The 26,702-nt window shown below is 41.3% G+C and overlaps 1 protein-coding gene across 5 annotated transcripts; it reads right to left on the bottom strand.

Moving 5' to 3' along the window:
* Positions 1-338: 338 nt before the first annotated feature.
* Positions 339-19,737, bottom strand: tbcela (tubulin folding cofactor E-like a). Of its 5 annotated transcripts, none has more exons than XM_076892141.1 (11): positions 19,661-19,737; positions 18,434-18,534; positions 18,245-18,315; positions 14,436-14,652; positions 12,834-12,973; positions 12,514-12,695; positions 10,191-10,447; positions 4,788-4,914; positions 4,519-4,635; positions 4,297-4,408; positions 339-2,152 (listed from the first exon to the last, which is right to left on the bottom strand). In XM_076892141.1, exons 4-11 carry the CDS (start codon positions 14,581-14,583, stop codon positions 1,946-1,948), a joined length of 1,290 nt encoding a protein of 429 aa, XP_076748256.1. In that variant the 5' UTR covers positions 14,584-14,652; positions 18,245-18,315; positions 18,434-18,534; positions 19,661-19,737; the 3' UTR covers positions 339-1,945. The 5 variants fall into 5 exon arrangements, with proteins under 5 accessions (XP_076748256.1, XP_012771282.1, XP_076748255.1 ...); XM_012915828.4 differs by having other exon boundaries at positions 14,436-14,615; XM_076892140.1 differs by lacking the exon at positions 19,661-19,737 and adding an exon at positions 19,307-19,648 and having other exon boundaries at positions 14,436-14,615.
* Positions 19,738-26,702: the final 6,965 nt, after the last annotated feature.

Raw genomic sequence — 26,702 nt, 5'->3', positions numbered from 1 at the left:
GCATTTGCTGATGTTAGTGGCCAATACTTACACATTGTGTACTTCATACTTGTGTTGGCTAACTGTTCAAAAATAGTGTATCAAGGAGGTTGTTTTGTGTTTGTTTGTTTTTTTATTAAGATTTCTTTGTTTTCCAGACAGATGTGGAAATAAATATCTTCCTCCCCTCACCCTTAACCTGGCACGGTAGGTAGCTGCCTCTCTGTGATTTGCTTCTGCCAGATGTCTTTTCCTTCCTACCCACTGCCAAGTGCTTGCTCACAGAGGATTATGAGATCACTGAGGTTTTCCCTCTAATACAGTTGGGTCTTTACTTCATAACATAAAGCTTCTTAAAGCAGGTATTGTTGCTAACTGGTTATATACAAAATAAATTGATTAGACTACATATCAAAAGAAGAAGTCAGCTATCGGCCAAACAGTCATTTTAAACACTGGTATAAATACCCAGTGGGTGCACTTAAATGCCTTCAAGTGAGATCAGCATCTGTTAAACAATGGTTGCTGATTATATATTCTTAAAAATCCAAATAAACTGTAAATAAATTATCCTGATTATGCATTTAAAGTTACATAAAAGTCATTCTTTGGGTGAAAAAAAAGCATGGAGCAGTGACAACATTGAATGCTGTGTCCTAAATGCAAAATTATAATTTCAAACTAATATCATCATGTAGGCCTACACAAAAGGGGGCCTGCTGAAGCAACGTTGCACCGTGGCCTGAATGTAATCAATAATATCTCAAATGAAGATGCTATGATGTCCTGATGACTCTTACCTTATGTCTTTTGTGTACTCTGGTCTGTGTGTGTGTCATTTCTTCCTGCACTGGCAGAACACACATCCAACCAAAAATACAGTGAAGCTTGTAGAAGGCAGCACATATAACATGACACAGCAACAGCTGCTCTGTGTGGGCAGCCGTGAGAGTGCACAGAGCACTATCAATGATAGGAAACGCAGTAGCATCAGTTCTTAATCTCTGACAAAGGAAAACATGGACTGGCAGAGAGTGTGCACTGTTGCTCCTGAAGCCATTTTGTTGCTAGGTGGTGTGCTTTATCTTTTCTCTCTGTTTTGCCTCGTGTTGCTTCATGTGGATGTTTGAGCTTCACTGTAGGGATGTTAAACAGAGCTAATCATCATCCAGTATAGAAGTGCCAAATCTGCTTATTACATTAGTTTCACACAGTGACATTCACGTCACTATGGCCTTTTGACTGAATGTCAAAAGTCTATAGTGAATGCGATTCAACAACCTAACTTAAGAAATTTGCCACATTAAACAAGGCACAAAAAACCCCACCTGACAACAAAATGGAGCTTAATCACCAGTCCTTCAGTTTACAGTGCTTTTGGTGCGAGCCTTCCTCTGCTCTTCCTCGTGTTGTGCCTCAGGTAAAAGTGCAGATGAGAGCAGTTCTTTTCCACTTGGTGGTACTGCCTGACTACCAATCAGTGTAACTTTTGCGACAAGTGGGAAAGCGAGTGATTTTGGAGACTTGCCTACGCAGGTGCTATAGTACATGCCGTGCGCTAAGAGACAGAGCTGCAGTGAAGCTTTGCTGGTCCAGCAGCGGCCCTCCCCTCCGCTGAAACTGCGAGCTGACTGCGAGGTGCTCTTCTCAGCCCGTTCTCAAGTGTGACACGTTTGTGCACTCGCTCCAGTGGTTCCCCCTCAGAGAAAGCTCAATTAAATAAAGACAGGATCTGCTGCATTCCCAGTGCTCACTTATATTTCAGAGGCACTCAGCAGCCATCTGTAGTCTACTAGTCTAGTCTCCTTGATGGTGCTCATATTGCTTTCATAATTTCTGTGTATGCCCTCTCTCAGTGGGCCACTGCTACTGTTCTATTTTCCAATTATTTTGCTGTATCAGTTAACCAATCAGAAAAAAAAAAATTTTTCAATTCACTCTTGTCAGCCAGCAGGTCATCAGCTGTTCACTTGGTTTTGGGCACCACCAGTATTTCGTCACCATCTTGGATGCTGTAGGAGTGGAGAGCTCGCGTGTTGTACTTCATTTCCTCTGGACCGAAGGCACTGCCCTTGTCGATGTAGTAGAGCCTCATGCTGTTGGTAGACAGCTGGACCACTGTCGTGAGCTGCTTTTTCAGCTCAGCCACTGTCTGGTCCAAACGGATGCTCAGCTGGCACAAAGACAAACAATTTCTACGTTTGCGACTTTCAGAGTAACAGCAAGAGCACAGCAGGTTAAAGTTAGGAGCTGTCTGTAGGTTGACAGCTATACTGTTAAAGTGAACCAACACAACCCAGGTCATGAACTCAAGAAACTGCAGTTCACGCTGTTACGAACAGTGTCGGGAAGGTTACTTTTAAAATATATTCCACTACAGATTACAGAATACATGCCCCAAAATGTATTTTGTAACATATTCTGTTATGTTAATCAACGAGTGTAACGTATTCTGAATACTTCGGATTACTTAATATATTATCATGCTTTTTACAACTACATGAATTGCTGTGTGATTTATTACTTTTACTGAAGGATACTCTTCATACCAATACCAACTAGATTTTTAAATCTTAATATAAAATGAAAAACAGTAGGGTGGACATTAGGTAAGGCTGCGCTTTTTGCAGCAATCTCGTATAGAAAACTATTCCGTGCATATATAAAACGGCTCCGAACCGTAGTAAAGGGACCTCTGGCTTGTAGTTGAAAAAAAGTTTTTGTTGTCTGGGTCAACTTTGCTAGCGAGAGACAGAGAGATGTGTTCAAAGGCTGATCCAATGGAACTTATTGTTTCGGAGGAAAACACGAACACAGCGTACAGTCAAGCTTACTTACAACTGGGCTTGCCAGGCAGTCTTTTTGGCTGCAGTGGTTATTATTATATTTATATTCTTCCATCTCCCATTTCTGGTGGGTGACAACTTGTACTTTTTCTCCCTCCCTCAGACTCACAGACACATAACAGGTATGGCAGTCCATTCTCCCTGCAGCATGGACTACACTGCCCATTAGGCTACATTCTTTAGGGCTATGCCTGTAACACTCTGCCTATTGCCTTCTTATTAAATAATTTTTGTGAATAATTTTTAAAAAATATTTCTCCATGTCATTTTGCGGGCCGCAAATAGTAGTGACATGGGCCACGAGACTGACACACAGGCATTAGAGCCTCTTAATGCTGGCTTTGTTTAGGAAAAAAGAGGGAGCATAGCCTAATATATGAAACAGGAAAAGACCGCCGTGTAATCCATTTATTTCAACAAAGTAACTGTATTCTGAATACCACCCTTTTAAACGGTAACTGTAACGGAATACAGTTACTCATATTTTGCATTTTAAATACGTAACAGCAGTACATGTATTCCGTTACTCCCTAACACTGGTTACGAACCAGAACACAGATAGTATTATATTAATCAGCATGAACACAATGCTTTGACAATCTGCGCATAGACTAACTCTTTCATTTTTTTGTTTTAATAAAAGTAACTAAAATCTACTTTTGACTGCTGCCTTATTCACAAGTGGCTAGCTCCACATATTTGATTTGCCAAATTTTTATGCCAGATGCTCATCCTGACACAACCCAAAGAGATTTGTGACATGAAGCAAAATAAACTAAAACAAATTGCACTAAAATGCTTTGCAGACCTGAAATATATAAGTATAAGTATATAATAAGCTGTGGGGTTGCCACTATCAGCAACTCCCTCTACATTACATGCAGCTGTGGGGTTTATTGGTAATATAAAAATACTGATTCAAGCACCTGTAAACTGTGACTGAAATGTCAGTGTTTGGGACAAAAATGCATATTTTTATATAAATTTCACTACGATTGTGTCTAATATATGTGCAATCTTTTGAAAATTTAGGATTTGCAAATAAATGTAAAACTATTTTTTAAAGGTTTTGTCGTTTTGAGTTTTTGTGGGCTTGAACAAACATGTGCACTGATTACATCATTGATAAAGTATACCCAAGCAAAATAAATCATCTCCAGGGTCCTTCACAGCAAAGGTATTTTAAAATGTTAAACTGGTGCTGATTGAACTATTAAAATTGTTTTATAGTACTAGTTTTTAACACCGAGTTTTGCAAACTCTGTGTTAAGAGATTTCATCTACTTCTAAATGTCAAGTACTCAGGCACTAAGGGCAAAGTACAAAGGCACAAGTCATTTACTAAAGTGATTCACAGTGGTATGAGTAGTAGAGAAGGAAAAGAAAGCAACGGTTACATTTTATAATTTCCAAAAGGTATTTTTCATTCGAGGATTCTCCAGAACAGCAGATTATTAAATGCCACACTGACCTGTTCTATTTTTTCCTCACAGTGAACCTCCACCTGGGCACGGCAGCGAGGTCGGAGGTCAATCTCAGCAAGTGGTTCAAGCTTGCCATACTTGTTTACGAGGGAATGGTATCTGAGGAGGAGAGCAGGGTGTGTCGTCTGTTTTAACAGCACTTACTGTAACACACATAAACCAACACTCATACCACTGCTCATACAGTGTAAACAAGGGTGTGGGTGTACCTATAAGGCAGCTCCTCTTCAGGGTAGTCTAAGTAGTAACGGATGAAGAACCTCTCTGCGTCCTCTCTCTCACTGTCACTCACAGCACTGCCATTTAGCAGTGATACTGAGGGAAGCCTGAAGAGGAGATATGACATATTGTGCAGGTATCTGTTTATTGACCTTCTGCAGGTCAGAGTACAGCTCAGATCTGTGGATTATTCAAGTTCTCATCAATGTCCTCTACTTGCTGTGAAGGATGTCATTTCTCTCTAATGTCACAGACTTACTGCGCTATCATGAGGCTGCGTCGCTCTGCATTGGTGTAGGCCTGCAGTAAGGGAATGCCCTGCAGGCGCACCTCCTCCAGCCTGGGGAAGAAGTTCAGCTTCTCTATATCTTCCCACTGGTTTAGACCTGACAGTGCACGTGCGCGCACCAGCACACACACAAACACAAACACACATAGATGTCATGTTTCAAGCTGGCACACCAAAAGGGGTGTGAAACTGCATATGTGATGAAAGTTGGACACTGTGCACGATTTTTATTTATTGAGGAAGCTGTGTGATAAATGCCATCAAGTGGAGTCAACTGAGTTGGGATCGGGGATGTAACGTTAAAATTAAGCCAGCTCACCAGACCTCTACAGTCTGGCTCTGTAGTAGCTACTCATGTCCACTTAAGACAGACAACCTGAGCCTACCTTACTTACAAGACATTATATATACAGTATAATATAACAGATGCAATATAATATCACACAAATAATCCTCCATCATATTACACAATATACATATAACATTATATCACTATATTTAAACATGATACTTCATGTTAGTTTTAAAATGGTCCTATTGTGCATTTCCCCATTTATATATCTACTATTACAATGATGGATATGCATATTTAACCTGGTCACAGTTTTAAATGGTGTGATCAGAGCATAAACAAATAGATCCTTTGAGCCAGACGCTCAAGCTCAGACTGCTGTAGCCTAAGCTTTTGTGCCTGACAGTTTTTCCTACCCTTAACTCTGCATGATGTCAATTACAAAGGAGTGTTCTACATTAGCTGATACTAGAACAGCTATATCTGCAGCTGAACCTTCAGAGGTCATGTATTGCAGGAAATCTAGTTGTCAGGTTTTGATAAGGAAGAACTCTGTGCATGTTCATCTATGCTCTCCTTTTTTTCCTCTTCTTTTTACCCGAAGAAGAATACGAGAGGGGTCATTAATAATTTTGGCTGCCTGTCTAAGGACCTGTTGGCTGAAAACCTGTGCAAGAGTTCTGACAGGCAGGCCAATAATTTTTGAGCACGCTCATGCAGTGTCCTGCAGTCTGCTCCTGTTCTGAAGGCTGAGGGAGTGGAACCAGCAGGTAATGGAGACGGTCATGATGCTTTTCAGGAATACATAGTTAAAAAGTCATCATGATGGGTGTGCTGACTCCAAAGGAGCTGTTTCCTAAGGAGGTATAGCCGTTGGTGACACCTCCTGAGAGGTTAGCAGAGAATTTCAGGAGGTTGTCAAAGATGGTTCCCAAGTATTTGTACTCCTCAACTACCTCCACTGGCTTCCCATGGATGGTGGTGGTGACTGAAGCAGCCAGATCCCTCTGCCTACTGGAGAAGGTCACCACCATCTCTTTGGTTTTGCTCACGTTCAGTTAAAGTTTGGAGCTGTCACACCACTCTACAAAATCCTGAAGAGCGGGTCCGTGGTGTTGTGAGGGGCCTGACAGCAGTGACAGGAGAACTGTGTCATCAGCATATTTCACCAGGTGACAGTTGGGCTGTGTGGATCTGCAGTCATCGGTGTAGATGATGAAGAGCAAGGGGGAGAGCACACAGCCCTGGGGGGAGCCAGTGGAGGTGGAATGGAGACCAGAAAAAGAGCTGTCGACCCGAACTTTCTGAGTCCTGTTGGTCAAAAAGTCCAATATCCACAGGATTAGCTGATCATCCAGGTGAAATCGGGAGGAAAGTTTAGTGGCCAGGATATGAGGCTACAGAGTGTTGAACGCTGATGAAAAATCAGCAAACAGAAGTCTGGCGGAGGAGTCAGGGAGCTCCAGATGTTTGTGGATGGAGTCCAAGATGAAGACTTTTGCATCATCGATGCTTCTGCGTGCACGGTAAGCAAACTGAAGTGGGTCCATCAGGGGTTTTATGATCTTCTCCATGGCCTTCATTTTTTTTTACCCTGGTTCTGCCAGAGATCTATTCCTGTTAAAAGGGAATTTTTCCTCTCCACTGTCACCAAGTGCTTGCTCATAGGAAATTGAATTAGTGCAGGGGTTTTCTCTCATTGCTGGGTTTTTAGCTTACAATTAAAATCACCTTTAGGTGACTGTGATTGTGAACCAGTGCTATCTAAATAAAATTTAGAATAAACAAACAATAAAAAAGTACTATATATGCTGCCACTGCTGGTGTGCAGCAGCAGTGGCACTAGTAGGAGGAGGGGGGCTTGTTAAGTTTCTGTAGATAAAACAGGAAAAAAAGTTAATGGAGTCTGATTAGAATAGTGACAGTGCACAAATTAATAATGCTAAACTAGATTTCTCCTAGAGCATGGGAAATATATACGTGTTGATTCTTGGTACTCTCATGTGGTCTAGCTAACAATGCTAATTACCTTAGCACATATATGAGAATTTCCATTTTATTTCCATTATTTTCCATAATGTTATATAGTACCTGTGTGTCATGAACGTAGAAGTAATCCATTAAAAATACACAGGGGACCAGTTTGTGGAAGCCACAAACCCTATGAAACCCTTGGCCATCTCTCAGTGCGCTTCGTGATGTAGTAACCTGAAATGGTTTTCACTTCACCAGTGTGCCTTGTCAGGGTTCATTTGTAGAATTTCTTGCCTTCTTAATGTGGATGGGACTATCAGTTGTGCTGTGCAGAAATTACAAGCTAACAGTACCTCAGATTAGAGCAGGGGTGGGCAACTCCAGGCCTCAAGGGCCAGTGCAGGTTTTAGATGGGTCCTTGATCCAACACAGCTGATATAAATGGCTAAATTACCTCCTCAACATGTCTTGAAGTTTTCCAGAGGCTTGGTAATGAAGTCATCATGTGATTCAGGTGTGTTGACCTAGGGTGATATCTAAAACCTGCAGGACACCGGCCCTCGAGGCTTGGAATTGCCCACCTCTGGATTAGAGCCTAGAAAATGCCACACAGTTCCAGTAGCAGACACATCTCTACATTAACTGTTCAGAGGAGACTGTGCGAATCTGGCTTTTATGGTCAAATAGCTGCTAAGAAAGCACTACTTAGGAAAATCAATGAGCAGAAGAGATTTGTTTGGGCCAAGAAACAAAAGGAGTGAACATTAGACCAGTATAAATCAGTGATTTGGTCTGATGCGTCTAAATTTGAGATCTTTGGTTCCACCTGCCATGCCTTTGTGTGACGCAGATAAGGTGAATGGATGGTCTCTACATGCATGTCCCACCCTGAAGCATGTGATGAGGTAGAGATGTAATGGTGTGGGGATATTTTGCTTGTGACACTGTTGGGGATTTATTCAAAATTGAAGGCACACTGAACCCCCATGGCTACCACGGCATCCAGCAATGACATGCCATCCCATCCGGTTTGCATTTAGTTGGACCATCATTTATTTTTCAACAGGACAACGACCCCAAACACACCTTCAAGCTGTGTAACAGCTATTTGACCAAGACGGAGAGTGATGGTCGCATGTCTGTGAAGGTTCTCAGTCATCCAGGTCATCATAGTCTAAGAAGCTTGGAAAGAAAAGCGTCTGGACCTCTTTAGGTTTCTTGAAGACGTTTCACCTCTCATCCGAGAAGCTTCTTCAGTTCTAATTCAGTTCAATTTTATTTATATAGCGCCAAATCACAACAAGAGTTGCCTCAAGGTGCTTTATATTGTACAGTGGATCCTACAGTAATAGATACAGAGAAAAACCCAACAATCATATGACCCCCCCTATGAGCAAGCACTTTGGCGACAGTGGGAAGGAAAAACTCTCTTTTAAGAGGAAGAAACCTCTGGCAGAACCAGGCTCAGGGAGGGGTGGGGCCATCTGCTGTGACCGGTTGGGGCGAGAGAAGGAAAACAGGATAAAGACATGCTGTGGAAGAGAGACAGCATGTATTTATGGAATGAGTTCAAAGAGCAATTGGTGGAGAGTCCCAGATTTTAAGCCCTATGGGAGTATCCCCAAAAGAATCACAGAACCCCTATTGATCCTGATACTTAATCACACGAGCCAAGGTGCAAAAACAGGTGTGGGTCATAATCAGCCAAGGTTTCCGGTGAACCCATTGTGAAAGCTAGCCCATCCTATCATGTGATTTACTGAGGTCACAAGGTGCCAGATGTGAGTGGGTGTTAAGGCGTCTGGAAAGGGATCTCAAAACTGGACAATTGGTGTCAAAATCCACTTCCTCTGTTCAAAGATGGTCATTCACAGTGGACATAGCTTCTTTCACTCCTCTTTCAAACCATCTCTCTTCTCTGTCCAAGATAGGAACATTGGCATGCTTGAAAGAGTGACCTTTGTCCTTTGGATGCAGATGAATAGCTGAGTCTTGTCCCGTTGAGGTGGCTCTTCCGAGAGACAAGTTGCCTTCAACATAGAGTCCAGACGCTTTTCTTTCCGAGAAGATGCATCCAAACCTTTGACTGATAGCGTAAAACAGATGTAGGCACCTGTCATATTGACAGATGAGGTAGAAGTGAACTGACAGCTCACCTTAAAAACTCCGGAGTTTTTGAGGTGACTCAGGAGTAAGAACATACCATGAAATATTTAATTGCCTTCTATCAGTTTTTAATTTCTGATTTACTGCCAAGTATTGATATTATTTAAATATGTAAAATATTGTGTGTACAAAAATGTTTATATAACATATAAGCTAACTTGCATCTGAATTCATATTGTTGATCCCTCCTTTTTCTCTCCATAAAAAAACAACAACAACAAAACCTCATGAGCCTTTTTATAATAATAATAATAATAATGGATTGGATTTATATAGCGCTTTTCAAGGCACCCAAAGCGCTTTACAATACCACTATTCATTCACTCTCGCATTCACACACTGGTGGAGGCAAGCTACGGTTGTACTATGACACAAAGGAAGTTTTGGTTTTGCTGATGAAAAACCTGCTGCTTAAAATCCTGACAATCCTTGCTGCCTTGTCATTTCTTCTTTCAAGCCACTTCTAAAACACCCTAAATAATGGAAGCTGGACTTTTTGAATGCTACATTTTAAGAATTAAGGGATAAATATGACCCATAATGGCTTGTTCCTTGCCTCAGGCGTAGGAGATATAACTAATGGATGGACTGTAGTCAATATAAGCATGTCTTTGTTTTTGGGTTTTTTTTCCTCTGAAAAGAACTCTAAAAATAGACTCAGGACTGATAATCTCCAAATAGAAACAATTCCTGAGATAAAAGCTGACACATGGATAAATCTGTTTTAATAAACTACAAAGCCTGTAGGATTCAGTGCTATCTTTACTCATGCTAATTTTATCAGTTGTTACCCAACTGACTGCTGCACACTAAGCTATGAACAGGAACATTTCAGCATTCCCTTCTGAAATGACCCTATCATAGCTAACCACTCACCAAGTATAAATAGTCTCATGTCTAAAACTAACACACAGAACAAGCTGGGAATGAAATGCACTTACCTGAGTTGTGCAGGTTGATGCTGCGTAGTTTGGGGAAGAGCCTTTGCAGGATATCCTTGCTGTCCTGGATGGAGGACAAGTTGTTGTTTGCCATAACCAGAGTGTCCAGACAGGGGAACATGGAGCCAAACTTGCGGACCTCGGCCCAGTCCTTGAGGCAGTTGTCGGTGATGTGAAGAAGGCGCAGGGTGGAGCAGGCCACGCTGGAGGAACTCACACTGCTGTACTCATTATGGCACAGAAACAACTCCTCCAGCCTGCACAACAACAAGGAGAGAGCATTCAGTCACAACCTTTTCAATAAAGACCTACATAAAGCCCTGCTCTACTCCAGAATTTCACAGATTACTACATGGCATATAGTTGTCTATACTGTGCTAAACTACACTACAGTGGAATTGATTATACTGTACTATAGTATGTTGTGTTCTATCGTATGTTGTACTATAGTGTGCAATATATATTCACGGGCCACTTCATTAGGTACACCTGTTCAACTCCTTGTTAGGACAATATTCTAATCAGCCAATCATATTGCAGCAACTCAGTGCAGTTAGGCATGTAGACATGGTCGGTACGGTGACGATTCACTTTGATTGTGTCATGGTTCTCAATAAATACCACATGAGCTAGTCTGAGTATTTCAGAAACTGGTGATCTAATGGGATTTTCCTGCACAACTATCTCAAAGAATGGTCTGAGAGAAAATATCCAAAGAGCTGCAGTTCTCTGTGAAATAATAGTCACTTATTACAACCAAGGTATACAGAAGAGCATCTCTTGAAGCAGAAGGCTGCAATTTGCACAGGTTCACCAAAATTAGACAACACAAAATTGGGAAAACATTGCCTGCTCTGAAGAGCCTTGATTTCTGCTGCAGCATTTGGATATTGATGGCTTCTGATGGCTGACTCCAGGAGGATAACATTCAATGTCACAAAGCTCACATCATCTCAAACTGGTTTCTAGAATATGAAAGTAAGTTTACTGTACTCATACCGCCTCTACAGTTACCAAATCTTAATCTAAGAAAGCACCTTTGGAATGTGGTGGAATGGGAGATTCCCTGTGCAGCCAATGAATCTCAGTCCGTGCTGAATTCAAACCATGAAGGTGAGAGCAAACATGGCTGTAATCCAGAACTATCAGGGTGTACCTAATAAAGTGTCTTTTGATTGTATACTGTCTATGATGTACCATGTTGTCTACTAGTCATGGTCCTGGGTTGTTTGAGCTAGTGTTTGAGTTTTTGAATTCTGGTTCCTTTCATCTTAATTATGTGCTTCATTTATTTTTCATCAGCATATTTAGTTTTGTTCCTAGACCCTGGTTGCTTCAGAGTTTAGTTCTCTCTCGGTGTTCCTCTTGGCTCAAGTCTCCCATATTTCAAGTTCATGTCTGTGTTTTCCCCATGTAGCTATCTCACTTCCTACTTTGTTTTAATAGTTAGTTGCTCCTTGTACCTTACTTTTAGTTTCTCTTCCTTTGTCTTCCCTTCTGTCTCATCATGTCCTTTCAGCCTCGTTGTCCACAGCTGTCTCCAAACCCCCAATTCTCCTTCTGTTTATATAGATTTTACTGTCCTCTCATTAACCCTCTCCAGAGTGTCTGGTCAGCTCACCCCAGTGTTTTCCCAGGCTTTATATTTCAGTTGTTACAGTTTTCAGTTCCCTTTTTGAAAAACTGGCCAACAGTGTGAATGAACAGCTCGCCCTGTGTTGAATTCTGTCCATCTGAGATTCTGCACATCGTTCCTCATCTAGACAAATTAATTCAATACTGCACTTCAAATGTTGTTTATCATATGCACAAAACTATGTATTCATTGTACCTGGAAATTTTCTATTCTTCCATTATCACCTTTTACATTCCTACACAAAGAAAATAAATAAATAGTTATGCATTGGTTATCTAGTACACTATTTGGAGGCAAAGATGAGAAAAAAATTTAATTAGTTTTTTCTTTTATGTCTTTTAGTTCTTTTATTGAGGTGCTCACACTTGCTGATGATCAATTAATATATATATATTTGATTAACAGCACATAGCATACTTACCCTCTTAATTCCTATGGAAGCAGTAAGGCGGTACTTTCTTCTATCTTGAAATAAACTAAAACATGGAAGCACGGCTCATGGAGTAAGTAAGAAAATATGTTTGTTATCATTTGGTTAAGCTGCCATCGTCAAATGCATTCAGTGATTTATCAGTGTTAGTTATGGATAAGGAAGGTGTTGTGCTAGTCATAGTGAGATGAAGTGAAATAAAGCAATGCTGTGTGTGCTTGGAGTTACACCCAGCTTAGGGTAGCTGTTCTTCTTACTCTGGTATTTCTCGAGTGAGCAGCAGCACAGTGTCCCAGGACACCTGAGTGTTGTTGAGGACAAGGCGCCGCACGCTGGAGAAGGCTTCAGCCCACCGTGGCTCAAGGGTCATTCCTGCCAGCGGGTTTGAGCTCAGGTTGAGGAACTCCAGGTTGGGGATGTTAGAAACAATTTTACTAATCTGAAAAAGGACAGTAGCATCTTTCTTAAATACACTTGGTGCTGTCGTCAACAGTATCACCACAGGTTAAAGCCTTAAAAGAGAAAAGTGATTTCCTAAAACAAAAAAATGTTACTGTCAGAAACCCAGGGACTGCACCTCATGCCAATCCTGCAGCTTGTTGTGAGACAGGTCCAGCTCCATGACATGAGCACAGAAGGCAGCAATCTCAGCCTGGTCTCCTGACTTGCTGATCCCACAGCTATTCAAAACCAGCACACTGGGCAGGTTCAGACGGTCTAAGAGGAAGGATTGAATTATTAAGAATTAATCAAACAGAAAAGTGTATGCTGATGCTCCAAACAAAAGAACGTGAAATTTTAAACATTTCCCAAAATAACCGCTAAGTATTGTGTTGTATCCTTGGATCATGTCCTTTCAGTTGTGGGTCGAGTTCAATCACACACAGTTTACCTTCGAGAGGGAAAAAAAACCCCATTCTTAGATAAAGATTTTCAAAACCAACAAACTTTATAAGCAGCTTTTATCAGCTCTGGTGACTATATACGTGCAGTTTTTATGTCCTGTAACCACTGACATTTTTCGTATTTTACAGAGTTTCAAAATAAAGGTCCAAACAAAGTGCCTTGTGGTTGCTGAATGTGAAGGCTTGCTTCAAGAAGGACTTTGGCTAGATTTATTCATGTTACATTATTATTTTAAAACTAGATGTCTAGTTAGGTGCTTGAATATTTTGTACAGTGAAAAATGCCTCGCTGTGGTAGTGAGTGCCACAATCCCAAAGTTTATTATACTCACTGACATTTCTTTGTTTATTAGTGAATCATTACCCTTATTTCACTTCATATGCTGAATTATTATTGTTTCTATGAAAATCATCAAATATCAGTCATTCTCCGGGAAAAAGTGAAAATCTTCCAGAGAATCCTTCTGTAAACAGAAAAATCCTTTGGATTTCTTGCTTTAGCTGGTGTGTAAACGGAGAAGTTCTAAGAATAACCCAGTTACCACAGAAATTCAATTTCAGGATCCCAGGAAAGTCCACAGTTAAGAAATATTCAAAAGGCCTGAGTCAGACATTTGGATTTCCCGAGATCCCACACTTCAGATCAAAAGCCAATCTACAGGGCTAGAAAATGCAGCTAACCCAAAGTGCATAAAATTATAGTTAATGTTTAACCGATGCTAGCTCCAAGAGCAATTCAATCCCAACACACTGTCAGATTCAAATGCACAACAAAAACACAAGTAAAACTTTTGCATGAGTATTAATAAGTGAAATTCTAGTATTTCACTGTTACTTTCCCTAATCGCCTGGACGCTAATCTGATACTTAGCACTAATTAGCAGATCTCTGCCTGTGTGTAGTGCATGTACAGTTTATAGTCGCAACTTGCTAATACAACTTGCTAATATAAGCAGATAACCTCACTACCTCTTCTCATCCAAAAATGGTAACTTCCAGCTTAAATGTGGAGTCACTTTGCCTGCATCTATCTTTTATATATAGTTTGTAGCTCAGACCGCCAAAATTCTTCTGAAGGAGTTATCAGAGTTTCTAGCTAAATTAACATGAAAACATAAAGGAAACGAGATGACAGCATTTTTAATACTAGGTCTATGAGTTCACTGTCGTGGTGATGACACTGAATAAAGTGCTCGTTATCGCTTGGAAGTGCTAAAATGTGACAAAGGGACCCGTTAGCCTTTTCAGTTGCCCAATAGTTCTCCTTGGCTCACCTTTCATAGGGGAACCTTGAGGACCTCCAGTGGACACTACTACCACCCCCATACCAGGCCCTCTGCGGTATGGGAAGTTCTCTGGGCTATACTTTTCACTGATCACCTCCACAAAGGTACGGCCATCGTTATCCTCTGGTGGCTCCATAGCTCCTTCCTGGTGCGCAGCCTCCCCTTCAGCTGCCCCACAAACAAAGCAAACACTCCCAGCGATTAGCTGCAAGCATATGCATATTTTAACCAGCCATTGCTACAACACACACTTATTTTTATTCACTGATTCATATACAAGTATTTCTGAATAACCACTACATCATTTGACCTATAAAACATGAAACATGTGTAACAGGGTCATAAATCACATTGTTATAATTACACAAAATGTGTTCTAAACCCCCAAACTGCTCCTTTTATACCTGACTTTTAGGACCTCCAAGCCTGTAGTTGTATTCATTAGAGCCCCTCCTCATTCTTTTCTTCTTCTTCTTTGGTGCAATACTATAAATACAGTGTACCCCTTTTGCCTCTCCCCTTTTTCTACAATTCCCCTGTGGGAGAGGTGGGTGTCATTTCTTTCCAACACCTTAAAACACACATAATTCATATTTAGCCACCCTGATGTTTATGATTGCGATGTTAGTTCAATTATTGTCATTATTAAGCCTGTTTTTGTAAGATGTTATAAGAGTGTAGTATGTGTGTATCATAAATGTGTTTTAGGCGCCATAAATGCTAGCAAGAATATATACTCCTTGCTAGCTTGGGAGTTGTGGTGGGTTGAGCTAACCCTCTTCCCCACTGTTTGTATTTGGTCTAGGAGCTGGAGTGGGCAAATTATTTACTTGGGAGGTCTTTCTTTCTTTTACCTTTTTTATCAGGTATGTCGGATTTCATGTTGTTGTTTTATGTCAAATATGTTACGTGTAAATGCATATTTTATGTTTAATGTAAAAATAAATGCCAGCCCTTTTTCTACAATTCCCCTGTGGGAGAGGAGCTGGAGTGGGCAAATTATTTACTTGGAGGTCTTTCTTTCTTTTACCTTTTTTATCAGACACAACGCAGAATCACACCGGTTACACATGCACAAAGTAACATAGTGAAGTGTTCTTGTTTTGGTGCTGAATTTACAGGCACACAAAAATGAGGCAAAATTCTGATATTCCAGGAGCTGAAATCAGAAAATCTTTTACTTTGGTGTCATAAAAAAATTTATTACTCATCAAAAAATAAATAAATAAATCTATTAACTAGATAATTATTGCAGCTCTGGTCCAGACTGGCTTATACAATAAATTCCATGGATTTTTAGAAGGTGACTGGAAGCTGGACTTAAAGCTTAGTAATAGTGTGAAGAAGCTTTAATAACCTGAACAAGCTATCATAACTAACAGAAATCAAAAGATGCAGCTGCCTAGATTCATAATAATGTAATGTAACAATGTACACTGCAGCCACAGCGTTATCTCTACTGAAATGAAAACCTAAAACAGATCTTGGGTAATGTTACCATAAAAATCCACATAAACTGAAGAAAAAGTACAAATTAAATTGGTGGTAATATGGTAATTCACTCATACACACTCAGACATCTGAAAACCCTTTTTTAAATATTACATTTATACAAACTACCTATGCAGCAAAGCAATCACTGTGAGAAATGCACAATTCAATTCAATCAAAACACAGCGCCAAATCACAACAACAGTCGCCTCAAGGTCCTTTCTATTGTAAGGAAGACCCTTCACTAATACATACAGAGAAAAACCCAACAATCATATGACCCCCTATGAGCAAGCACTTTGGCGACAGTGGGAAGGAAAAATTCCCTTTTAACAGGAAGAAACCTCTGGCAGAACCAGGCTCAGGGAGGGGCGGCCATCTGCTGCGACTAGCTGGGGAGAGAGAAGGATGGCAGGATAAAAGACATGATGGGGAAGAGAGCCAGAGATTAATTCAATAGCTGACAACACCAGACTGAAGGTATTCAGTTATATTCAAGGAGCTTATATTTGAACTTAGTGCGCTGCACTTAGGTGGCAAGAAAACCAGCAAAGCCATCCGAGTTGCAAAAGACACAGCCAGAATAAACCAAACACACAGAGCCAGAACATGGAGGAGCAGTTAGAAACAGGAGGGAGATTAAATTAGCAGATGAAGACACCAGAATTCATAAATAAGGTGTGCTGGATTATAAGGGGCACTGTCGATTTTTCAGAAAATCAAAGGATTTTAAGAGCGACGTATTTTCCGAAAAACACGGTAATAAGAAATTCCACATCACTGAAGTTGCACAATTTTTACAAACCAATTCTGATTCATGTCTTTCATTCAATGATCCGCTTTCGCCCTTCTCATTCTCTGTCGCTGCCATGCTTTTTCTGCCATGTGTGTATGAAAACAACGGCACCGCGGATGAATGTTTTACCCATATTCTATCATGATATTTCATTTTCTTATCATTCCCTAACATCATACCGGTATTACCGTGAACGGTATGATATGGCCCAATCCTAAAATACACAATAAAAGACTGAGACATACACAAAGAACAAAAATACAAAAGAAAAGAAAAATCTAATTAACAACAGGGAACAAAACCAGTAACTGCAGAAAAGCAGTAAATGCCTACAGTCACATGATGTAAATGAAAGAACAATTGCCATTTTTAAATTTTTGCTAACCAGATTACCTCTGCAATTGCCTTGCAACTGAAGGTGGTTGCCCAGAGTTTTCAGGTTTTAAATGCTTGTGTAAAAAAGACCCAAACACCAGCTTTTCCTTGTTTCGCTGAGTTACCTGTAATATTTTTGCTTGTGTCACTGAGCAATTAATACAACAGTTAAAGATTAGACAAGAACTTTGACAGTTTGTTGGCTAATTTTCTCTCAACTAATTGTTTTAACTAACAGATATCAGATGTGATCAAATCATTAACCAAGCAATTACCATATCATATCTATAGCCACAGATTTATTAGTAGAGTGCAATGGATTCAAGCTCCAGACACAATAGAAGCTCAGCTGTCTTCTTGCTCTTGACTGACAAACACCAGTCCAATAACATCCTATCGAGAAATTCCACAAGCAGTTCTGCCACTCAGTGAAACTTCCTCACATCACATTTCAGCTATTTATCTTCAATTTTACTAGAACCACAACATAATCACGTTGAACATGACAGGCTCACAACTGTTCACATCTCCTTAATGACACAAATGTATCCAGGCGGACAAACATCTACATTTCTTGAGTTACAAAATGACAATTAGATGACAGGACACAAGCAGGTTTCCTCCTCTCTTTATCAGCAGAGCACAGAGACATTGACCAGTTTAAATGTCCTTGGATTTGCCCAAAAAAGAGGAACAAGAAGGCAGACTATTTCTGCTGAACTTTTTTAAATTAGAAAAAAGACTGTTTCTGCTGAACGTTTAAAATTAGAAAAAGAAAAAGTAAAGAAGTGCTTTCTTGATCTCACTCAGCACTCAAGGCTTGGAGGGCAGAGCCTCACTGTGGAATCTGCACAAGGGAAGCATAAATTATGTAGTGGATTAGACAAAATAAAAAAATAAAAGGCTACTGTTACAATATCTTATTTGTCAAAAAAGGGCTGTAGTAAATTGCAGTAAAGGATGAAATCAATTTGTTACTGTCCAGATAATAAATCAAGACATTTGTTACAATGGTGTGGTTTGTTTTTACTGACCTAAGACAAATAAATACCACAGCAGATGTGTGTTTGAACCAGTGACCTGATTAGAGGAATTCAGAACCATACCTGAATTGTTAAAACAGACAGCGTCTTACCTGAAGCGATGTCTGCCTTAATCTGACCACGATTGCTGCTCGCCGTCTTCTTTTGCTTTTGTACCGATGGCCTGTCAAAGAAACCAAGAAAAGCCTTATTCATTTTCAGTCCACTGTATTATTCCATTTCCATACTGAAACTATGACAGCCTTTGGGACAGGCACTGTGACTTAATCAGCAGGTCTTACTCCAGAGTGGCTGGTGGGGCTGACGGATGACTGCAAAAAAATGCGGGTTCCTCTTTGGTCAGGGGGTGGGATTTGTTTCAGACTATCCAGAACAGGAAGGACTGGTAGGTCATTCACCACATAGAGAGCAAACAAGGCCAAAGGTCAATTTCTGCCTCGTCAGGCAGTATCAATAAAAGAGAAAGAGACGGGAGAACAGAAGCACTCCCAACCAGTACCACTGGATGTGAGTAGTGGTAGAAGCTGAGGTCTCTCTTAGTATTTACTTATGTAATAAAGTAGTTTTAATGTACTTGTACTTTGTAAAAAATATTTCTATATTAACCTGCTTTCTACATTAACCTGCTTTCTACTTGTACTTTACTGTATTCTGGGTGCAAATATTGTTCTTTGGAGGCCACACCATTTATTTTGTACCATCATCATTTTATTCCTGAACTCAATAAATAATCGGGGTAAAAGTCATAAATCTAAATATTTGCGATCTAAATAAATATTAATATTTAGATTTACAGTGTATTTTTGTAATACGGGTTTCAGCACATTTCTAAGCAAAGTCTTTTTTTAGTTCTTGGTTCCATCTCTGTCCATCCATGAAAAAAAAGCCATTGTGTGTGATTGAACGTGAAGCTATTGAACATTCGGCGTAAACACTTTTGACAAAGCATTAATATTCACAGCGATCCAGACTTATTACAATCAATTTTCAATTCTCACAACATACATAACAACACTAAAAGTTGCTTCTTTAATATGGTATCATCTTATCTTCTTCAGATGGATTTAAGCCGATGTAATGAATGCGGATTATTGATTGGGCAAATGTGTTACATTAATCTTATTACACTACAAATAGGCCGAAAAGGCACTTACACTTCAAAATTGAGAGATATTCGAATAGAATTTGGCCTGTCCACCAATGCGTAAAGCTAGCCCAGTACAGAACACAACAACATCCCTTTCCGTTCTAGCACAAACTTAAAGAAATCAGCGAAACAGCTGCTGAACAATGAGCGCGAACTGTGTGCCGCTGACAGCCTGGGAGCAGACAGTGTCCAGTCCGGGCTCAACATCGCAGTGACCCCCCCAGCAGCAGCTCGGTGGAGCCGGACATGGACCACAGAAGGCAGCGACACAAACACACACTGAACAATCGCCTGCACAGTGACAGCCTGCTCACACACCGAGCCAGGACCGCATAACTCACAATCTCCTGATTCTGCCTACCTTTAACGTCTACTTTGAAATCCCCCTTGTTGATGAAAACAAACCAGCTGTCAGTTTGCTCTCCCCTAACTACCGGAAGTGACGTAGCTCGATAGCTGAAAATACGTTTTTTCCCCCTGTTTAATTCAATAATTTTGGGGGGTGATAAAATATTTGCTTGACATCATTTGTATTTTTGAACGTTTTTTTCCGGGATGGGATTAAATGAGAAAAAAATACATGAAAAATAAAACCGGAGGTACCCAGTGTAGTGATCTATGATGTCACTGAGTTTTTACCAATGACTGTATTGGTTTTTACTGCTGCTGCTGCTGCTGCTGATTGTTGGTGTCTTGTTTCCCGTGCAGATGATCTTGTGCAGATGCTGTCTTTTCCTATGATGTTACTATGATGGCAGACATGTTGTCACAGCAGGTGTAACTTAAATGGTGGCTACATTTAGCTCAGCTGTGCAGAGTTTCATGAAATAAGAAACCCATGTCAAACAGCAAAGTTCACTGATACTGTCTGAATGGGACAAGCAATAAATGTGATTATGAATGTGACTTTAGACCACCACTGAATGCTTTCTTGTATCCCTGCCACACACACAGTGTTGTGATCTCACTCAACTGCATTTTGTGCACACACAGATACATGGATCAGTTTAGGGGAGGCAAAAAGAAAAAGCAAGGCTAGGTCTGCTTTTTTAAACCACTACTTTTAGAGTTTATGGAGGCTGTTGCTTGTTAACTAATGTTAAGAAAATGTTACTGAATTTCCTGATTGAAACTGTTATACTGAACGCGACTGACAGAAATTCAAGGTTCAAGGTTCAAGGTTCTTTATTTGTAACATGCATAGTTATACAAGTATAACACACAGTGAAATGTAGCCTGACACGCTCCTCGACATGTGCAAAAATGGGGGGGGGGGGGGTAGAGGAAGAACATTATATATATATATATAGTATATACACTGGGTGAATGTGCAGTAGTAGCAGCAAGCAGGTGAATTCTGTACATTGATATGAATAGATATCTGACTATTTTACAGGATAGACAATATAAACATATTTAAAATTAAAGGAATTGAAATGTACATTGTGCCTTGGTTTAGTGTCTGGAAGAGTCCTGTCTCAGTCAATTATAGATGATGTGAGAGGGCGGGTGTGTGTGTTTAGGGCACGGATGGCTTGGGGATAGAAGCTCCTCTTGAGTCTCTCTGTCCTTGCCCGGAAGATGCGGAACCTTCTACCAGATTGCAGAAGTTGGAACAGTTTGTTGCCAGGATGGGACGGGTCCTTCAGTATCTGCGCTGCTCTAGTCCGGCATCTCCTGGTGTAGGTGTCCTGAAGCGGGGGGAGAGCAATCCTGCAGCAGCGTTCTGCTGTACGGATCACTCTCTGGAGAGCTTTTTGGTCCTTCACACAGCTGTTCCCAAACCACGATGTCATGTTCTGTGTGAGGATGCTCTCCACAGCGCCTGTATAGAAAATCCTGAGGATCTTTGGAGAGACCCTGAACTTCCTCAGTTGTCGTAGGTGATACAGGCGCTTGCCTAGCTTTTTTGGTCTGGATCTGAATGTGGGCAGCCCATGTCAGGTCTGAGGAGATGTGGACACCAAGATACTTGAAGGACTGCACCCTCTCCACTGGAGCTCCATTGATGATAATGGGCTTGTAGTCTCTGTGCTGACCCCTTCTGAAGTCCACCACCAGCTCCTTGGTCTTGCTGACGTTCAGCTGGAGGTGGTTGTCCTGGCACCACGATGCCAGATTCTTCACTTCATCCATGTAGGCCGCCTCATCGTTGTTGGAGATGGCACCCAACACCATTGTGTCGTCAGCAAACTTCACAATGGTGTTGGACATGACATGTTTCAAAAGTAAACAAAGAAATCTTGCTGGGACATGTGAGCTATTATTAATTGAAATATATTTTATTTTCTTTTATTTATCAGTAGCTATCTCCCCAGTCAAAAGAAATAAAAGCACCTGGATATCAGAACAATTTCGACTCTCACATCTGGAACCAGGCAAACACAAAAAAAAGCACAGAAGAGTGAGGCGTGTCTACATGTCTACATGTCAAAATCTGAGAGCCTCAGTCATTGAGTATATGAGTACCTGATGCCTAATTTTTCTATTTTGCTTTTCATAAGTACAGATATTTGCATCATGAAATGGTGCAGGAAAGGTACAAACTGGGGCATAAAAATGATCATAATGCAGGGAAACTAATGATCACTTTTTCCACCTCCTTCTCTGTACAATTAAACACGTTTATGATTGCAAACAGATATGTAGTTCGATGCAGCCTCTGTATTATCACAGGGCAGTTACATCTTCTAGCCTTCGTTTATGAAGGCAGAAGCTCTTTGCAAATTAAGAATCTCTGAAATCCTTAAAATTAGAACTCACTGAATTTCCAAAGGTTTTGAAGTACTTTGTTTGGTGTTAATTTCTGATAACATTTTATGATTTCCTAAAAACCTCATCTGACTGGTTGTTGGCCCTCATCTAAAAAAACCCCCATTACATTAAAAAACAAATAATTTTCTAAAAAGCGTAGTGCAGTTTCTTTTTTTCTTTTTTTAAAAGACTGAGCAAGTTTAGCTGCGTAGCATTTAGTCATATTTAAGGTTCTACAAGAGAGAAAAGTATTCTAGTTCACACTGCATTTAGTTTCTCTACAAAATGATGGAAGACTGTCTCCTTCAGTTCTGAAATAAGTCCAAAATATCTTTGGTCCATAGATAAAAAGAATTAACAAAACTATACTAAATCATATTCACAGTGTTACTAACATAAAAGTAAAGCAGGGTGATAGAAGTCAAAGGAGCTTGCAAAGAAAAGCGTCTGGACTTCTTTAAGTTGCTTGAAGACGTTTCACCTCTCATCCGAGAAGCTTCTTCAGTTCTAAGGTCAAATGGTGGAGAGTCCCAGATATAAACCTAGTGGGAGTATCCCCCACAGAGGGACAATTGCCTGAGCCAAGGTGTGAAACTGGGTGTGGGTCACAATCAGCCAGAGTTTCGGGTGAGTTCATTGTGAAACCTGGCCCCACCTTATCATGCGAATTCCTGAGGTCAGATGGCCCAGGATGTGAGTGGGCGTTAAGGCGTCTGGGAAGGGATCTCAAAACTGGATTATAGATGGCAGAGAGTTGGTGTCATAAACCACCGCCTCTGTTCAAAGATGGTCGCTCACAGTGGACATAGATGGCTTCTTTCACTCCTCTTTCAAACCATCTGTCCTCTCTGTCCAAAATGTGCCAATGTTCACATTTTGAACAGGGGATATTGAATTCTATAAGATAAAGCCATAAATATGCGAGTCTGAGTCGTCTATCAAAAGTTAGAGCTATTTATATGAAGATGTACAAAAACGCTTTATTTCGTCAAAACAGTGCGTTTCTGGCGAAATCAAATCATTTGAATGGGGAACTCGCCCGAAACAAAGTATAAGTTTTCATTATGTGAATAACTTGAAAATCTTAGCTCAAACAGCTGCAAAACCTTTTTTCCCAGCACGGGGATATTGAATTCTATAAGATAAAACCATGAATACGTATATCTGAATCTTCTATCAAAAGTTACAGCTGTCTTTATGAAGACCATGAAAAAGGCTTTATTTCACCACGTTAGTGCGTTTCTCGCTATTACATGCATGTAAATGGGCACTACTAAATATGTGAGTCTGAGTCGTCTATCAAAAGTTACAGCTATTTATATGAAGTTGTACAAAAAGGCTTTATTTCGTCAAGACAGTGTGTTTCTCACTGTTACATGCATTTGAATGGGGAACTCGCCCGAAACAAAGTATAGGTTTTCATTATGTGAATAACTTGAAAATCTTAGCTCAAACAGCTGCAAAACCTGTTTTCCCAGCACGGGGATATTGAATTCTATAAGATCAAGCCATGAATATGTGTGTCTGAGTCGTCTATCAAAAGTTACAGCTAACTTCATGAAGTTGTACAAAAGCGCTTTATTTCGTCAAGACAGTGCGTTTCTGACTATTACACATATTTGAATGGGAACTCGCACGAAACAAAGTATAGGTTTTCATTATGTGAATAACTTGGAAATCTTAGCTCAAACAGCTGCAAAACCTGTTTGCCCAGCACGGGGATATTGAATTCTATAAGATAAAGCCATAAATATGTGAGTCTAAGTCTTCTATCAAAAGTTACAGCTATTTATATGAAGTTGTACAAAAACGCTTTATTTCGCCAAGACAGTGCATTTCTGACGATTACACGCATTTGAATGGGGAACTCGCACGAAACAAAGTATAGGTTTTCATTATGTGAATAACTTGAAAATCTTAGCTCAAACAGCTGCAAAACCTGTTTGCCCAGCACGGGGATATTGAATTCTATAAGATAAAGCCATAAATATGTGAGTCTAAGTCTTCTATCAAAAGTTACAGCTATTTATATGAAGTTGTACAAAAATGCTTTATTTCGTCAAGACAGTGCGTTTCTCACTGTTACATGCATTTGAATGGGGAACTCGCACGAAACAAAGTATAGGTTTTCATTATGTGAATAACTTGAAAATCTTAGCTCAAACAGCTGCAAAACCTGTTTTCCCAGCACGGGGATATTGAATTCTATAAGATAAAGCCATAAAGTAAGTAAAGGGAAGTAAAACGTGGACTGCCCAATCAGAAGCTACGCTACAGGACGCACTCAACGACGTAGACTGGGACATGTTCAGAGCATGCGCAGTCGACATCAACGAGTTTACGGAAGTAGCAGTATGCTTCGTCAATATGCTAGTGGAGGAGATTATCCCCACTGCGAGAGTCACCACATTCCCAAACCAGAAACCGTGGATGGACAGATCGATCCGCACTGCAGTAAACGCCAGGACCGCCTCCTACAACGCGGGTCTCGCCACTGGCGATATGAGCGCCTACAAAGCGGCCTCATACGGCGCGCGGCGCGCGGTGAGAGATGCCAAACGCCGGTACCGGGAACGTGTGGAGTCCCGCTTCCACCAGGTCGACACACGGAGTATGTGGCACGGACTACGCACCATTACGGACTACAAAGCCAGGGACACTGCGCTGATCAACGCTGACTCTGCATTCACCAACGAGCTGAATCAGTTCTACGCCCGTTTCGAGGTTAGCCAGGCGGCTAATGCTATCTACCGCCTGACTACCGAGGACAGTGACGTCATCAGCGAGAGACCGGTGACCAGCATCGCGGAGCATGACGTCCGAGCGGCACTGAGGAGAGTGAACACAAGGAAAGTGGCGGGGCCAGACGGCATCACCGGCCGTCTGCTGCGCTGCTGTGCTGACCAGCTAGCAGGTGTGTTCACTTACATCTTCAACGAGTCCCTGGCGAAGTCCGTGGTCCCCACATGCTTCAAAAGATCCACCATCATCCCTGTGCCCAAGAACAGCAAACCCTCATCCCTGAACGATTACCGGCCAGTTGCACTTACCTCGGTAGTAATGAAGGTGTTTGAGAGGCTGCTGAAGAACATCATCTCCTCCTCCATCCCAGACACCACAGATCCGCTGCAGTTCGCCTACAGATCCAACAGATCCACAGAGGATGCCATCGCCCACGTCCTACACACCACTCTCAGCCACGTGGACAAGAAACAGGGTAACTATGTGCGAATGCTGTTTGTTGATTACAGTTCAGCGTTTAACACAATAGTGCCCTGCAGACTGTTCACAAAGCTGAGGGATCTGGGACTTAACAGCCGTCTGTGTGCATGGGTGTTGGACTTCCTCACTGGCAGAACTCAGGTGGTGAGAGTGGGCAGGTGCTTCTCCAACAGCATCACCATCAACACAGGAGCACCTCAGGGGTGTGTCCTCTCGCCACTGCTCTACTCCCTCTACACTTCAGACTGTGTGGCCACCCATGGCTCCAACACCATTGTGAAGTTTGCTGACGACACAGTGGTGTTGGGTGCCATCTCCAACAACGATGAGGCGGCCTACATGGATGAAGTGAAGAATCTGGCATCGTGGTGCCAGGACAACCACCTCCAGCTGAACGTCAGCAAGACCAAGGAGCTGGTGGTGGACTTCAGAAGGGGTCAGCACAGAGACTACAAGCCCATTATCATCAATGGAGCTCCAGTGGAGAGGGTGCAGTCCTTCAAGTATCTTGGTGTCCACATCTCCTCAGACCTGACATGGGCCGCACACATTCAGGTCCAGACCAAAAAAGCTAGGCAGCGCCTGTATCACCTACGACAACTGAGGAAGTTCAGGGTCTCTCCAAAGATCCTCAGGATTTTCTATACAGGCGCTGTGGAGAGCATCCTCACACAGAACATGACATCGTGGTTTGGGAACAGCTGTGTGAAGGACCAAAAAGCTCTCCAGAGAGTGATCCGTACAGCAGAACGCTGCTGCAGGATTGCTCTCCCCCCGCTTCAGGACACCTACACCAGGAGATGCCGGACTAGAGCAGCGCAGATACTGAAGGACCCGTCCCATCCTGGCAACAAACTGTTCCAACTTCTGCAATCTGGTAGAAGGTTCCGCATCTTCCGGGCAAGGACAGAGAGACTCAAGAGGAGCTTCTATCCCCAAGCCATCCGTGCCCTAAACACACACACCCGCCCTCTCACATCATCTATAATTGACTGAGACAGGACTCTCTTCCAGACACTAAACCAAGGCACAATGTACATTTCAAATTCCTTTAATTTTAAATATGTTTATATTGTCTATCCTGTAAAATAGTCAGATGTCTATTCATATTAATGTACAGAATTCACCTGCTTGCTGCTACTACTGCACATTCACCCAGTGTATATACTATATGTATATATATATAATGTTCTTCCTCTACACACCCCCCCCCCCCCCCCCCCCCCCCCCATTTTTGCACATGTCGAGGAGTGTGTCAGGCTACATTTCACTGTGTGTTATACTTGTATAACTATGCATGTGACAAATAAAGGACCTTGAACCTTGAACCTTGAACCTAAATATGTGAGTCTGAGTCACTTATCAAAAGTTACAGCTATTTATATGAAGTTGTACAAAAAGGCTTTATTTCGTCAAGACAGTGCGTT

This window comes from Maylandia zebra, linkage group LG14 (genome assembly GCF_041146795.1).
Source record: "Maylandia zebra isolate NMK-2024a linkage group LG14, Mzebra_GT3a, whole genome shotgun sequence".
Classification (NCBI taxonomy): Eukaryota; Metazoa; Chordata; class Actinopteri; order Cichliformes; family Cichlidae; genus Maylandia; species Maylandia zebra.
Note: the sequence above shows the minus strand (reverse complement) of the source record. Positions and strands in the feature narration are given on the sequence as shown.

Excerpts from the sequence above, each read along its gene's own strand:
- tbcela (XM_076892141.1), bottom strand. The coding sequence starts at position 14,583 with ATGGAGCCACCAGAGGATAACGATGGCCGTACCTTTGTGGAGGTGATC. Across the intron at positions 10,448-12,513 it reads CTCACTCGAGAAATACCAGA|GCTGGAGGAGTTGTTTCTGT; the intron begins GTAAGAAGAACA and ends GTTGTTGTGCAG. Across the intron at positions 2,153-4,296 it reads GTGAGGAAAAAATAGAACAG|CTGAGCATCCGTTTGGACCA; the intron begins GTCAGTGTGGCA and ends TCTTTGTGCCAG.